Source organism: Peromyscus leucopus, chromosome 20 (assembly GCF_004664715.2).
Source record: "Peromyscus leucopus breed LL Stock chromosome 20, UCI_PerLeu_2.1, whole genome shotgun sequence".
Classification (NCBI taxonomy): domain Eukaryota; kingdom Metazoa; phylum Chordata; class Mammalia; order Rodentia; family Cricetidae; genus Peromyscus; species Peromyscus leucopus.
Window position 1 is genome coordinate 34,143,683 of NC_051080.1, and position 14,314 is coordinate 34,157,996.

Sequence of the window (14,314 nt, forward strand, 5' to 3'; positions counted from 1 at the left end):
CCAACTCCATCTCTTTCCTCCAACTCTGCAGTCCAGGTTTCTCTACTTCTCTATTCTTCCCCAGGCTGAGTAGACTCTTCTCCCCTCATGAGGCTTCATGCACTGTTCTCGAAAGCACTAAGTCTTCCTCTCTCCCTCAGGTTCCTTCTGAGCCTAGGGCTTACAACACAAGCCCAGACTCTGGAGCCCCAGAACTCCACTTTGGAAGTAATGATGTCCAAAAGCTGGTGGTCTAACCTAACAAGACTCAGCCTTGAAACTTAGTTTAGGGTTGTAGTTCCATTTAGTAAGTAGAATTAACTCAGTCAACTACTGACTTCGGAGGGGGAGGGGGAGAGTTCATTCTTTGCACTCTAGGGCACTGAGTAATTTTGTGATGGTTCCTTCACTCAGGAATCTCACGATTAATCCCTAGGTTATTTGTAAGTGATAAATCTCAACTTCAATTTAACAGACATTGAACATTTACTATAAACCCAGGTATTATGAAGAATAAATAAAGGAAATGCAGTTTCTACCTTGTAGAAGCTTACAGTCTAAAGAAGCAGGCACAATGAAGCCTCTAATGACAATAAAAGATGAAGCATAAATACGCATAAATATACCAGCAGGCAAAAACAAAGTCTAATAGTGCCAATTATGCTGTCAGGAAATCTTCAAGGACCTAGCTATGATTTCAGAAAAAACTCTAGCTGTCTTCAGATGAGAAAAATACATATATGCTCTAAGACAAATCCATATACTAAAAAGCCTATATAAAGATAAGATATCTATGTAGCGCCTCCAGGCCCGTCTAATGCTGACGTTATCTCCTGAGAAAGCCCATGCCTGCTCATTCTGTCCCAGCTACACTGGCCTCCTATGCAGCACACCAAGCTGCTTCTCTCCCAATGTCTCAGCCCTCTGGGTTCCTCTTCCCTAAACCACTGAATGGCCTGAATCCTCTTCCCTAAAACCTCTGAATGACCCACATCTGCACTTCAAAGGTCACCTACAGAGAGACCTTCCTGCACCACTCTAAAGTTGTCTCTTTCTCTACTTAATTTTCCCACAAGCTAAGAAAAACTACTGATTTGTCTCTTTCCATGGGCTATTAGTTCAATAAAGGTAGGGTTTCTTTATTTATCCTCTAGGGTTAAAACAGTGCTAAACACACAGGAGGAGGCAAAGGCAGGAAGATCTCTGAATTCAGAGCTAGCCTGGTGTACATAGCAAGCTCAAAAAAAAAAAAAAACAAAAAACAAAAAGCAAAAAACACAGTGCCTAAGAGTGTCACAGCTGCTTGATAAACCTTAGTTAAATAAGCTTACACACCCACAGTTTTGTTTTTTTTTTTTTGTTTGTTTAACTTTTCATTCATTTGTCTCCCTGCCCAGGTCACATGCAGTTAGGAAAGGGAACTTAGCTTATGTTTTTCAAGAAGGCAACCTAGAAATCACTTTATACAAACACTTTTCTAAATAAGAAACAGAGGTCCCAAAACATAGGTTTTCCCTGGGGTTAATACAGAGCTAGTTAAAAACAGAGGGAGAGCTAAGTCAATGACTATGTTAACACCTGTGTGACAGGGTGTGAGAGAACTACTGTGATGAGCTGGGCATGGTGGTACATGCCTGTAATCTCAGAAATCTACTAGGAAGGTAGAAGCAGGAAGGTCAGGAGTCCAGGAGTTCAAGGTCATCCTCAGCTACCACACTGAGTTCAAGACCAACTTAGGCTACAAATAGGAATCCGTCTCAAAAACAAAAACAAAACCTACAATCATAAAGAATGTACAAAGGGAAAAGTAAAGAATATTCATAAATATACAGAGTAAAATAATTCTCTGTGGGATAGTTCTAAGTTGTCCAATTGCACCCAAAGGACCTAATTCACTCCTTCCTCTGAACATCCCAAAGTCCCTATGCACCACTCCATTTCCAAGTATCACTATCCTTAGCCAATGTGAAAACAGTCAGCAAACAATAGGCAAAAGAATGAGAGAGCAAAGAGAACTATTAACTAAGACTAACATAGAGGTGGGGGAAAAAGTGACTACACGTGTACTCAGATGTGTGCACACACCAAGTGAACAAGCCCATCAACAGCTGTATCCGGCGATCCCTCTTTATCATCCAGTGCCAACCCACCTCACTTTGTCTCCCCACTCTTCTATGGCTCCGAGATTGACTTCACAACCCCTCTGCCTCACAGACTTCTTCTAAGGGAAGTAAAAGCCAGCAAACAAAAGAATTCAAAAATAAACAGCCAAGGGAGTCCCTTTTTACCAAACCAATGGAGCTAACAGGGTGGATTCTGCAAAGGAGACAAGAGGCACGCAGCAAACATGCCAGGCTTTAAGTACAGCTCCTTTCCCTACCACAGGAAGTCAGGCAGAGCACAGGAAGTCTTTCAGCACTGCAGAGATTTCCAAGAGTGGTGTAATGGAGAGAGCACAGGAATAGGAATTAGAAGCAGCGAACTGGGTGGCTTTAGTCAAATCACTAGTCTTCTCAGGACTTCTAACTCCCTATCTATAAAAATGAGGTTGTTAAAACATGTTGAAACTTGAGCACACCTTTTCCCACCACACACACACACACACACACAAAGATGCAAAGTATTGACCCTTCACTGAAAGTGCACATATAAGCCATTCTGCTTAACTCTGAAGAGTGTATAAGACTGAGAACCCGCTGCGGGAAAGTAGGTGGGTATCTCTGGCCCCTTCCATCTCTAACATTCTATGATTCTAAAAGAATTAAACAGCATCCCACTGCTGCTGAATGAGCCTCTCCATTTCATAACCAATTATTTTCTAAACAGAGACCAAATCCTAAAGCCCTTCCTCAAACTAAGTAATAACCGACAGCATCAATACCTTGGCCACCCCCTCCCTTCATCAGTCAGCTTACCCTTGAGGCCACAACTCAAGAAACCAGCCTCCTAACAACCCTATAAATTTTCTCCGCTACCCCAGGACACTCGTCCTACGAATGTAGAATGCAACGGGTAAAGCACAGGAGGGACATGCCTGATCTCTCGCTCCAGACTTAGTAGCATGCCGCACAAAATTAATGAGACTGAGCATCACGGTGCCTCCACACCTCCAAACTCCGCGGACTTCTCAGGACTCCCCGTGTAACTGATTGAACCCACAAGCTAAGCCACATCCCCTTTCGGCTCTCTCCAGGAGTTGGCTGGCTTTTCAGTCTGTCCTCCACATGCCGCTCCCCTTTCCCCATCCCACTGTGCCCAGGGTAAACCAAAAGGAGTCTCCTTCTTCTCTCGGGAGCTTTCCCATTAGCTTCCCTCGCTCTCGACTCGGCCCAACAGCTCTCCTCAGGACAAACAGATCCGGGATACCCCAACTTCCCAAGAAACTGGGGACGGGCTGAAGAAATAGACTGCATCCCGATCCTGCTCAATCCCCCAACTCCAGAAGGAAAACCCCACTCCCCTCGCGCTGCCTCCGGGGCCCCCTTAGGAGCACAGCCCCTGCACCGGGCCCCAAGCCCACTCTCCAGCCAGGCCCACCCGGCGCCCCGAGGCCCGAGCCCGCCGCGGCCCCGCCGTCACCGGGCGCCCGTCCCGCGCCGTCACCTGCATCCCGCCGTCGGCCGCCTCCTCGGTGCGCGGCCGCTTGCTCAGGCCGGGCTCGGGTCCGTCTGCCCCCGCTCCGGGCACCGGCAGCTCCAGCTCCGACTCCCGCTTCATGCCCCGGGCAGCGGCACCGGGCCCGAGCTGAGGCGGCTGCTGCTGCGGCTGGCCGCCTTCCGCCATCCGCCCGCGCCCCCTTCGCCTCCGGGAGCCGGGCGACCCGCGACAGGCCACCTCCCCCTGGGCCTCGGCGCCGACAGTCGCGACAGGCGGGCGCGCGCCGGCCCCGCCCCCCGCGTGCGTGCGTGCGTGCGCGCCGGCCCGGAGTCCCGCTTCGGCTGCTTCGGCTTCTCGCTACCGCTCCAACTCAGGCTTCGGCTCCGGCTCCCGCTCCGCCTCGGGCTCCGGCTTCCACTCCGGCTTCGCGCCGGCCGCTCGCTCGCTCGCTCGCTCGCACGCACGCTCGCACGCTCGCTCGCTCGCACGCGCGTGCGCCGCTCCCTCCGTCCCTTGGTCCTTTTAGTCCCGCGCTCCCTCACCACTCGCCGGCTGCGCGAGGAAGGGGGCGGCCCGGGCTCCCGGTGTGGGGAGGGCTGTTTATTTGGGAGGAGGAGGAGCGCGTAGCCGCAGCCAGCTCACTGGTCGGGATCCTCCGTCCCGCCACTGTGGCAGCGCCGGGAAGGCGGGGAGAGAGAAAGGAGGGAGGGAAGGAGGGACCTGGATGTGTGGGGACTCGGGCCGCCCGCGCGAGAGGAGGCTGGGGCGAGGGGGCGTGGCTACGCCCCCCCCCCCCCTCGGCAATCGCCGCCCCCTCCGCGCGGGCCGCCCGCGGGAGGCCGGGAAGCGATCGGAAAAGCTCGGGAATCTCCGGGATGCTCAGGGAGGCACGCAGAGGGAACGGTCCGCCTCTTTTAGGGCGGCGGCCGGAGGGCGGAGCTGGAAGGGCCCGAGTAAGGGGCTGAGGCTCCCGCTAGTTGTATTAGTTGTGCGAAGTGGTGACCTGGTATCTCCCATCGGGCTGCCTGGGATATGGGGAAGCAGAAGGGAGCTCGGGGAGAGGAGAGTCTCGTTGCCTGCTTCCTCTCCCGCCCAAGAACTGGGAAGTCCAGGAATGAAAGCTCTCATATGTACTTTTCTGAGAAATTTTGCTATGAATAGAATGATCGCATCCCTGATGATTTTAATAATGCCTGATGTTTATAAGAGCTTTACGGCTTACACAATGCATGCACGGACCCGTTTTGAGCCTGGTAATAGAAGGCATGCTTTCGGTCCCAATGGATGAACCTGAATTTGTTCAAGTCCTGGAGCAGAAACGTGGTCGATCCAGATCGCATTCTCTTGTTTTCACTCCTTACTGCCTGAGTAGCCCTTCACTGCTTATCATCTTCATGCAGTTAGGTCTGTCCAGTAGGTTCTCTACCTGATTGTAAATGGAAACTGCGCCTGCCTCTCTGGGTCCCATAACTGTGGCATGTACATTGTGAAAGAATGTTGCACAATAGCCTAGCTTCTAGCCTTTCCCTCTCTTGCTACTTTAAACAAGTTCGTTTTTCTCTTTGGATCCCAACGGCAGTATCTGTAAAGTAATCGTTTGGGTCAGTGATTCCCAACCAGGGAAGGACTGGTACCTTTCCAACACCTCCCATTTCCACATTTGTCATTTGATAAATTTTATTTTTCACAAATGGAAGGCTGCTGCTGGCTTCTAGTGAATAGAAGCTGGGAATGTTCGAAACTTTACTGTGCACAGGACAGTCCCCACAAGAGAGAGTTGTCCAAATCAGTCCAGAGATTGAGAAATCCCGGGTTAGATGATTTCTAAGGTCACTTGGAACAACTATGACTTGGCCTTTGAACTTGAATTAAGCACCTAAAAATGGACAGAGTGGTGAAGATCTCTGCTTCAGAGTCAGACCAGTCCAATGAGGCTCGATTTGCAGGCTTATTGGAAAAGTCTGCACAACTTGCCTTGAAGCTGGGTTTTCCTACGGAGTACATGGTATGTTTTTAGGCTGCAATAGCCCAGTTATTTACAAGTCTTGACACCTTATGCAAGGAAGCCAATTGGTGGCTCTTGTCCCTCAGCTTCTACACCTAAAATTAGCATAGTAATAGTATTTTTCAAAAGAATTACTGTGAAGACCAAATGAGTTATCAGCATTAAGAACATTGATCATATTATGACTTGAATCAAAAATGTCCTCCAGAGGCTTATGTGGTAACAGCTGATAGACTGTGGCAAGTATTTGGATCATGAGGACCTAATTACTAGGGCCTAATGACCCACACAGTGGATTAATGCATTGATTAACTCATAATGGGGGTGGTGGTAAAAACAGTGGACAGGGAGGACGGATTGGAGGAAGTGGGTTGCTAGGGCCGTGATCTGAAAGCCTGTCTCTAGTCCCCAGCCTCTTCCTGTTTGTCTCCATCCTTCTCCAGTCTCCCTGGAGGTGAGTTTGTTTGCTCTGCCACCGAATCCTTGCTGTGGTGTTTTTTTATACCTTACCTCCCTCACTCAGACCCAGGAGCCACAGAGGGACTGATCTGAAATCATGAAACAAAATAAATCCTTCCTCCTTTACATTGTTTTCTCAGATACTTTGTCACAGAGACACAAAATAAACTAACAAGTTCAGGATGGCCAGTGCACACAGGTGTTAGTTACTAACATTATTGCCATTGTGAATTTTCATTTTTTTAAATTCAGATATCTGTCTCTGTGTGTGTGCAGGTAGGCATGTGAGTGCAGGCATCTACATAGCACAGCACACATGTGGAATTCAGAAGACAACCTTTAGGAGCTGGTTCTGTCCTTCCACTGGGTCCCTGAGATCAGGATTGCTCAGCAAGCGCTCTTACCCACCAAGCCATCTTCCTGGCCCAATCATTATGATTTTCTTCACATTCTAGGTCAGATCGACCAAATAAAGGTTCTTTATCAAAATCAAAAACTGTTGTTATCACTATTCTTAAGGTTGTTAAGTGTTTTGTGCACAGTGAGCTAGCAGGATCTTTTAGTGGGTAGAGAGTCTTGAATAATCCATTCAAGGAAGAGCACTTAGTTCAACTTAATGAGCGTATGTCCTTTCCATACCGATGGAAACACTGCGAGCTCATGCTTAGCTGGTATTTCTGGATCTGACTGTGGCAGTTAGCAGACACATGAGGAGTGAGAACCCTGGCTGAGTTATCAAGGGTGACTCCAGGAGAGCTGCAGTGACCCATCTTGCCTTCAGATGTCCAGCAAAAGAAAAGAGTTAATTATTATTGAGGTTGCTATGTAAGGTGGCTTGGATGAGGCTTCATAAGATTTCAGATGGGCTGGACAAAGCTCCACAAAGTCACCCAAGGGTGTAACCACTAATGTTAAGCCAATTATTCCTTTTTACTAAGCCTTACATCCCTCCTTTGTAAGATGACAACAATAATAGTCATGATGTTTTTCTGAGCATTAAATGAAAGCACTTAACAGAAGGCCTAACGTAGTAACTGTTTAATAGGTAGTAATTATTTGTCATCTAATTTATACGGTGCCAATAAGCTACTGGCCAGGAGCTCATGGGTCTGGGAGTGGAAACCCAGACATCTCTTACTTAATACGACTGTTTGCACCACCAAAGGGGAAGTCCATCTGCCTCCCAGCTCACCGTGCTTAACTGGACAGCTCCCACTTAAATTAAAGGTCTCCTACAGGCGTACCCTACAACAACAGATGGGGCCTGATCCTGTCCACCCAACCGTAATAGCTTGAAGGGAAATCAAGGTGCCTCAGGGCTGACAATGGCTTTTTTCTTTCAAGCCTAAGCACATAAATGGTTGGTTTCTTGAATTTTGTTACTTGCTAAACTGCTATTTTTAGAATAATTCTCCCCTCCCTACCTGCTTTGCCAAAATTCTATCATCTAAATAATGTCAGATCCTTGAAAAATAAGATTTGGGAGCAAAGCTGCTTATTACTCAAATTATAGCTACTCAGGTAGTACTAAAGTCCCTAAGAAGCAGAGCGGCAAAGTGGAGGAGTGTTCGGATGATTTTGGAACAAAGAGAAACAGCACCATGGCTTTGTAAACACACATAAAGCATTTAGGGAACAGGAAGAGACTAAAGGGGGACTGGAGAGACGGCTCAGCAGTTAACAACAGCATTTGCTGCTCTTATAGAGGACCTGGGTTTGATTTTCAGCACTTACATGGCAGCTCACAACTGTCTGTAACTCTAGTTTCAGGGGATCCAACACCCTCTTCTAGCCTTCCAGGATAATACACACACGATGCACAGACATATATGCAGGCAAAATTTTTTTTGTTTTGTTTTGTTTTTTTTGTTTTTCGAGACAGTGTTTATCTGTGTAGCTTTGGAGCCTGTCCTGGAACTCACTCTGTAGCCCAGGCTGGCCTCAAACTCATAGAGATCTGCCTGGCTCTGCCTCTCCAGTGCTGGGATTAAAGGTATTCGCCACCATGCCCAGCTAAAAGTAAATGGGGGGTGGGGGGGGAGAGGAGACTAGAAGTCTGTCAATGAACATGTCAAATACAACTGTAACTGCAAAAGACTGTTCATTCTTTTCTTACAATCTGAAGCTACTTGTCTGGAAATAGTTACATAAGTAGCAGTCCCCTCGGAATTCAAACATTCTATCCTGGAGATTCAAAATCAAGAAGTAAACAACTCCCAGGTCTCAGGAAGGTCCTGAAATGTAAAAGATTCATAATGCTCCCTCCCACAAGGCTATATAAGCAGTAGGATCCCCAGAGATTCTCTGACGGGTGGAACTGCCTCTAAGTCCTGCAATGAGCTCTAGGGATGGAGTTTCTGTGAGTCATCACCCGTGCTAGGATGGGCTTTCCTTTGATGCACCTGCCTTTGAGTTGTCCATGTTGCTAAAGGTAACCCCCATCCATGCTACTGTAACCAGCCCTCGTAAACTTAATGGCTCACAAGCTAGACCTGGGTGGAATTGTTTCTTTGGTCTGTCATTGGTGCCCTGTCTGGGGTGAATAGACATTTATTCACATCACTCCAGGAAAAGTCCCACAACAAAGTACAGAAGAAGATAACATTGAAGACTGTTTCCAAGATGGGGAGATGGTTCCATGGTTAAAGCACCTGCTGCATTTGTGTGAGGGCAAGAGTTCAGATCCCCCAGCATGACAGGCTGCTACCTGTAATTCCAGCACTCCAGCGGCAGAGCCAAGGAATACCTGCAGTGAGCCAAGCCAGCCTACACTTAACAGTGGACTCTCGAGTCTATTGAGAGACCCTGCCACAACAAATGAGGTGGAGAATGACTGAGGAAGACCCTCAGGTCGCCTCACACACATTTGCACATTCACACATATAAGGGTTCACATACCAAACACACATATGTATGCATGAGGAGTAAAAAAAAAATTAATAGTTCCTTGGCCTTTCCACTAATATCAAGTACCAGCACCTGTTCTTACCTTAATATCTAGTGCACCCTCTGAGGACATTCAATGGATTTTTGGAGTTCAGAAAATAGAGTACAAACTTACTTGAAAAAAGAGAGAGAGAAAAACACTTTCTTAGGAAAAAAATTATCTGGAGAAATGACTGCTTTCCTGACATTTTTTTCATCTATCCATTTAACAAATGGATTAAATTATGGACAGGCTTCTCAAATACCAAGGTAGCTAAAATCTGTTCTTAGTACCAAACAGCCCATCACTCAGGAAGAAAGAATGAACAAATAAAGAGCTAACTGTAATGCATCATGGTTGGAACTCATCTCTCACAGTGGGTAAGAACACAGACTCTGGCGTCCACTAGATGCAAGTTGAACTCTGTCTTCACTTCCAACTCCATTTGTGCAAGAATGTTCGCCTTGATGGTGACCCGTTTGCCTTTTATATCACATCCACTGCCCAGCATCCACTTTCTTACTTCCCAAATCACAACTCTTTTCAATCTTCCCACGTTTGAAAAAGAAAGAAAGGGGGTTGGGGATTTAGCTCAGTGGTAGAGCACTTGCCTAGCAAGCGAAAGGCCCTGGGTTCAGTCCTCAGCTCTGGAAAAAAAAAAAAAAGAAAAAAAAAAAGGAAAAGAAAGAAAGAAAGAAAGAGGGAGGGGAGGAGGGAGCCTGGTAAGAAGGCTCAGTGGGGAAAGGCAATTACTGCTAAGCCTCGTGAACTGTATTTGATCTCCAGGACATACCTGATGGAAGGAGAGAACTGACTTCTCCACATTGTCCTCTGATCTCCACCATCACACACACACCACACACACGCGCGCACACACACACACACACACACACACACAAAATGTAATGAAAATAGAGGGTTGGAGACTTAGCTCAGTGGTAGAGCACTTGCCAAGCAAGTGCAAGGCTCCGGGGGTGGGGAAAAAGAAAAAAGAAAATAGAAAGGAAGAAAGGAGGCAAAGAAGGAAGAATTCCAGGCTTGCTGGCAGCTAAGGACAGCCATGTAGCATGATTATGGCCCTCAAGATGTCCATACGAGGTAACGTTCCATCTCAACTGGTGGGACAAAAATCACGAGAAGAAAAGAAAGTTTGCCCTTTAGCCTTCTGCCTGCCTAGAATGCAAACTGGGAAAACAGCAGTCAGCTTGTCCCAGCAGCAGCAAGGCAGCATTCTGAGAATGGTATTGGGGAACCACCAGACCCACACAAGCCCAGCTACCTGTAATTCGTTGTTATTTGAGAAACGGAAGCTCAGCTCGCCTTTGGCTAAGCCACTGTGGATAGGTTTCAACATGCAGCCAGCCCAACCCAAGTCCTAACTGATAGGCTCTATAAGCAGGATAAAGGCAGTGTCTCCCCTGCGGTTCTTTTGAGCATTAAATAATGCATGTAAGGCAGTGAGCAGAACACCTGGTTTACAGACACCGAGCAAGTGGTACCAAAGACCTTTTACTCCTACCCGCTGTATGTCCCATCCTTATTACCACGACTGTCCCATGTGCCCAAACCAAGAGGGCAGTAGAGGTAAATGCTACTACTCCCTGGCAGGAGGAGATAGAATAGTTTTCACCCAGAATGCTACATTTAACTGGGTCTTTAAAAATGAACAAGTTACTGTGGTTGGTTGATTTTGTTGTTGTTGTTGTTGTTTGTTTTGCTTTGTTTCTACATTTATATGTTTATTTTGTGTGTGTGGAGGTCAGAGGACAATTTGCTGCCTTCAGTTCACTTTCCAGCATATGGGCGGGGCTGGGGGTGAGGGGTGGGGATCAAACTCAGGCTTGAAGGCAAGGACTTAAACTCAGTTGGCCACCCTGGCAGCCCCAGGCTATGGTGTCCGGATGAAAGAGAAGTAAATGCTGGCGTCTGCCTTTCCTCAAGTAGGAAGTCAGACGCTATCAGTTTGGCTCAGGAACAATGGCAGTGGTCTTCAAATAAACAAAAACTGAAGTCGCCTTTCCATCTGGAAGTGGGGACCAGAGCACCCGTCTGCAAGACTATTACAAGCCCCCTAGGAGATCAAAGATCTTAGGAAAGATGGGTTCAAAAAGTGAGTTAAAACCAGTCCCTTGGTTATCAACAGTCATTGACAAGCTGGTGACGTCTCTTTATTTGTAAGTTCTTGGAGAACGTGAGCTTGACTTAGTCCTTTTCTTCATTCCTGTGTCCCTGGAACCTAGCAGAGACACACAATGTAGGTTTTGTGAGACTGCCACAAAATGTAGCTATTCTAACAATCATAAAGATGTTAAAAAGGACAACCCAGTGGGCCAGGTAAGCTCAGTGGTACAGTCAGGTCTAAGATCCCCCCCATAAACAGGTAGAGACCTCCAGCAGAGCCAGCACTCCTAGACCGCAGTCCTCACAGTACACCCCTCCAAACAGAGTTCTCAGAACCCAGTCCACCCCATCTCCAGAACTGACCATGTTAGAGAATCAGACAGAGCAGAGTACTGCATATAAATAGAAGAGACTGCTTTCTACGCCAAAGCTTTCGTTTCCCCCCCCCCCCAAAAAAAAAAAAGAAAGGCGGAGAATACCCTCGGCAATTCAGCGGCCAGAGGAAGTGGAAGCAACTCCTGCCGTGTGGCTGGCAGATCCAGGAGCAGATACAGAGTCTAATGAGAAACTGAGTTCAGCAGAAAAGGACCGGGAGATGCTTAAGCCTCATTAGAACTGTAAAAGCAGCCGTTCGAACGCAAGCCCTGCTATTGACTCTGACCTCGCTTCCCTACGTCCTCTCTGCTTGTGGCATTATTGAACCTGGGTTTTTCCTATAGGCCAGGACCTTGCCAACCCTTTCGCCCTTCACATAATGTGTTTGTCTGGTTTCTATTTCTGTAGTTTGATGAAGGATGATAGCAGGGTATTGAGCTGTTGTTTTTCATTTAGTGCAGTCTCCGCCCTCACCCTGCCCCCTGCCCCCTACCCTGCTCTTAAGTCATGTTTTCATTGTCTGATTTGTGCCTGGCCCTCGGTTTTTATTGCTTCCTCGCGGAATGGAGGAAAGCCTTATTTTATTCCATTTTCTAGGCGAGGCTATACATAGCCTCATGTGCCGTTCTTCCTGAAGAGAATTACGGGGTTTCAGTCCTGGCAATGACCTCAGAGGAGAAGGGCGGGGAGGTGCAGATATTTGCCTAGCCCCTCATGGATAGCAGCCCTGAATAGTTTTATTCTTTGTTTTGTTTGCCTTTCTCTTTTTGCTTTTAATTCTCACAAAAGGCCCGTGGAGTGGGCAGCATTACGTCTCCTTTTATAAATGAAAAAAAAATGGAGACCTAGAGAAATGAAATGACCTGTTCAAGGTCACATGGGATAATTAATGACAAAGACCCTCCTCCTGTCCTTTTACTTCGTTTCTGTCCCTTCCAGTGCAGCCCTGTCTTTGCGTGTGTGGACTGTGGGCAAATATGTGCATGTGTGTGTGTGGAGGTCAGAGGTCAATCTTGACACATAGTCTCTCTCTCTTTTTTTTTTTTTCTTTTTTGAGACAGAGTCCTATCACTATGTAACCTTAGCTGGCCAGGAACTTGCTACAAGGACCAGGCTTGCCTGAGACTCACAGAAATTTGTCTGCCTCTGCTGCTCAAATGTATCCTGACAGGCCCCACCCAGAACTTGTTAAATAGGCTTGCCAGTGAGCCCCAGGGATCTGCCTCTCCGCCATCCCAGTGCTGGGGTTGGTAAGTGTGAACTACTGTGTCTGGTTTTGTTGTTGTTGTTTTGGTTTTTGACATGGGTTCTTGAGACTGAACTCATCTCCTCCTTTCTGACTGAGGCCTCTCACCAATTCTGCAGACACCTCTTCAGGGACCTTTTAGTGTGTTTTCATTTGAGCAGGTCCAAATCTTATAGGAAAAAGGAGACCAAAAAGGCTTACCATTTTATTCTCAGATAAGAAACTGAAGTGCCTTGATCAAGCTCTGTGTCGGTGGCATGATCTCCTGGACTTTCTGAATCGAGGCGTGAGGTGTTTGTTATCTTTGCTGTCCCTGCTGGCCTCTGCTCAAGTGTCCTCCTCTGGGTTCCTGTCTGGCTGTCAGTACCAATCCCATCAGCCTTCACTGAGCTGGCTATCTGATCTCCAGTCCTTGAGCCATGCAGGTTGCCTCAGTCAAGGGCACAGAAAAATATCGTGGCATAACCCCCCCGGCCCCCGCCAGCCCCCCAGGCTCTGGGAGCTCGGGACTTCAAGTGGCTGACTCAGCTGCTGCCCCTATGGTGAAGACACTCAGGTGTCTCCGCTCCCAACACCTTGCTGGACAGAAACTGCTGAACTGCTGTTCCCAGGACCCTGAAGAGCGAGCGAGCAAGGGCTTCTCCCCTCTCAGATGTCACACAGACCTGGAGTGCTGACTCTCCCTCTGGCCCCTCTGAGGCTCCACGTAGAAGGACAGAGGCATCAGCATCCTCCTGACATCCTCCCTAGCCCTGGCCCTGATTTCCTGTAGCCCCCAGCTGACATCCTCCCCAGCCCTGGCCCTGATTCCCTGTAGCCCCCGGCTGCATTCGCCTCTTCTGAGTGGGGCACCAGACTGGTCCAGCTGATTTGGACTCTTTTGAACCTCTGCTTATTCCCAGAGCATAGACTTCACGTCCAGAGTCAGACAAGGTTAAGTGTGGCCAGCAAAAAAATAAAAAGACCAGACTTTTTTAAAAACAGAGATTTTCTTTCAAAACTCATTTCAGAAGTATGTTTTGAGATTCAAAACCTAGGTCCTGGTTATTTCTCTTTACATTTTCACTGTAGCAACTGTGTATGTGTGTACATGTGTGGCATGTGTGCATGTATGTGCATGTGTATATATTCACGTATGTACTTGTGTGTGCAGGTATATGCATGTGGGTGTGGCCGCCAGAGGTTGATGTTGGGGTCCCCCAAGCACTCTCCTCCTTACTTGTTTGTTTGGTTGGTTGGTTGGCTGAGACAGGTCCCTGACTGAGCCTGGGACTCACTGCTTCAGCTACCCCGCCTGGCCATCAGCTGCTGCCCTAGAGTCCTTCTGTCTCCGCCATCCTGGCCGACTCTGGGATTATGGGTAAATTCTGCCAGTTTTCCTCAGGTGCTGGGGGTCCAAACTCAGGTCCTTATGTTTGCTCCCAGGGGGCATTTTACCAGCTGAGCCATCTCTCCAGCCCCACTGGAGCAGTTTTTGTTGGTTTGTTTGTTTGTTTGTTTGTTTTTTGGGTTGGTTGGTTGGGTTGTTTTTTTTTTTTTTTTTTTTGGTTTTGTTTTGTTTTGTTTTTCGAGACAGGGTTTCTCTGTGTAGTTTTGGTGCTTGTCC

General features: G+C 47.7%; 1 protein-coding gene across 17 annotated transcripts in view; it reads right to left on the reverse strand.

The window, feature by feature from the left end:
• Rbfox2 (RNA binding fox-1 homolog 2) overlaps nucleotides 1-4,122 on the reverse strand; it is a 240,092-nt gene extending 235,970 nt beyond the window's left edge. For all 17 annotated transcript variants that reach the window (XM_028871042.2, XM_028871040.2, XM_028871036.2 and 14 more), the window contains exon 1: nucleotides 3,583-4,122. In XM_028871042.2, coding sequence (XP_028726875.1) covers nucleotides 3,583-3,762 — 180 coding nt within the window. In that variant the 5' untranslated portion in view covers nucleotides 3,763-4,122. The remainder of the gene's footprint in view (nucleotides 1-3,582) is intronic.
• Nucleotides 4,123-14,314: the final 10,192 nt, after the last annotated feature.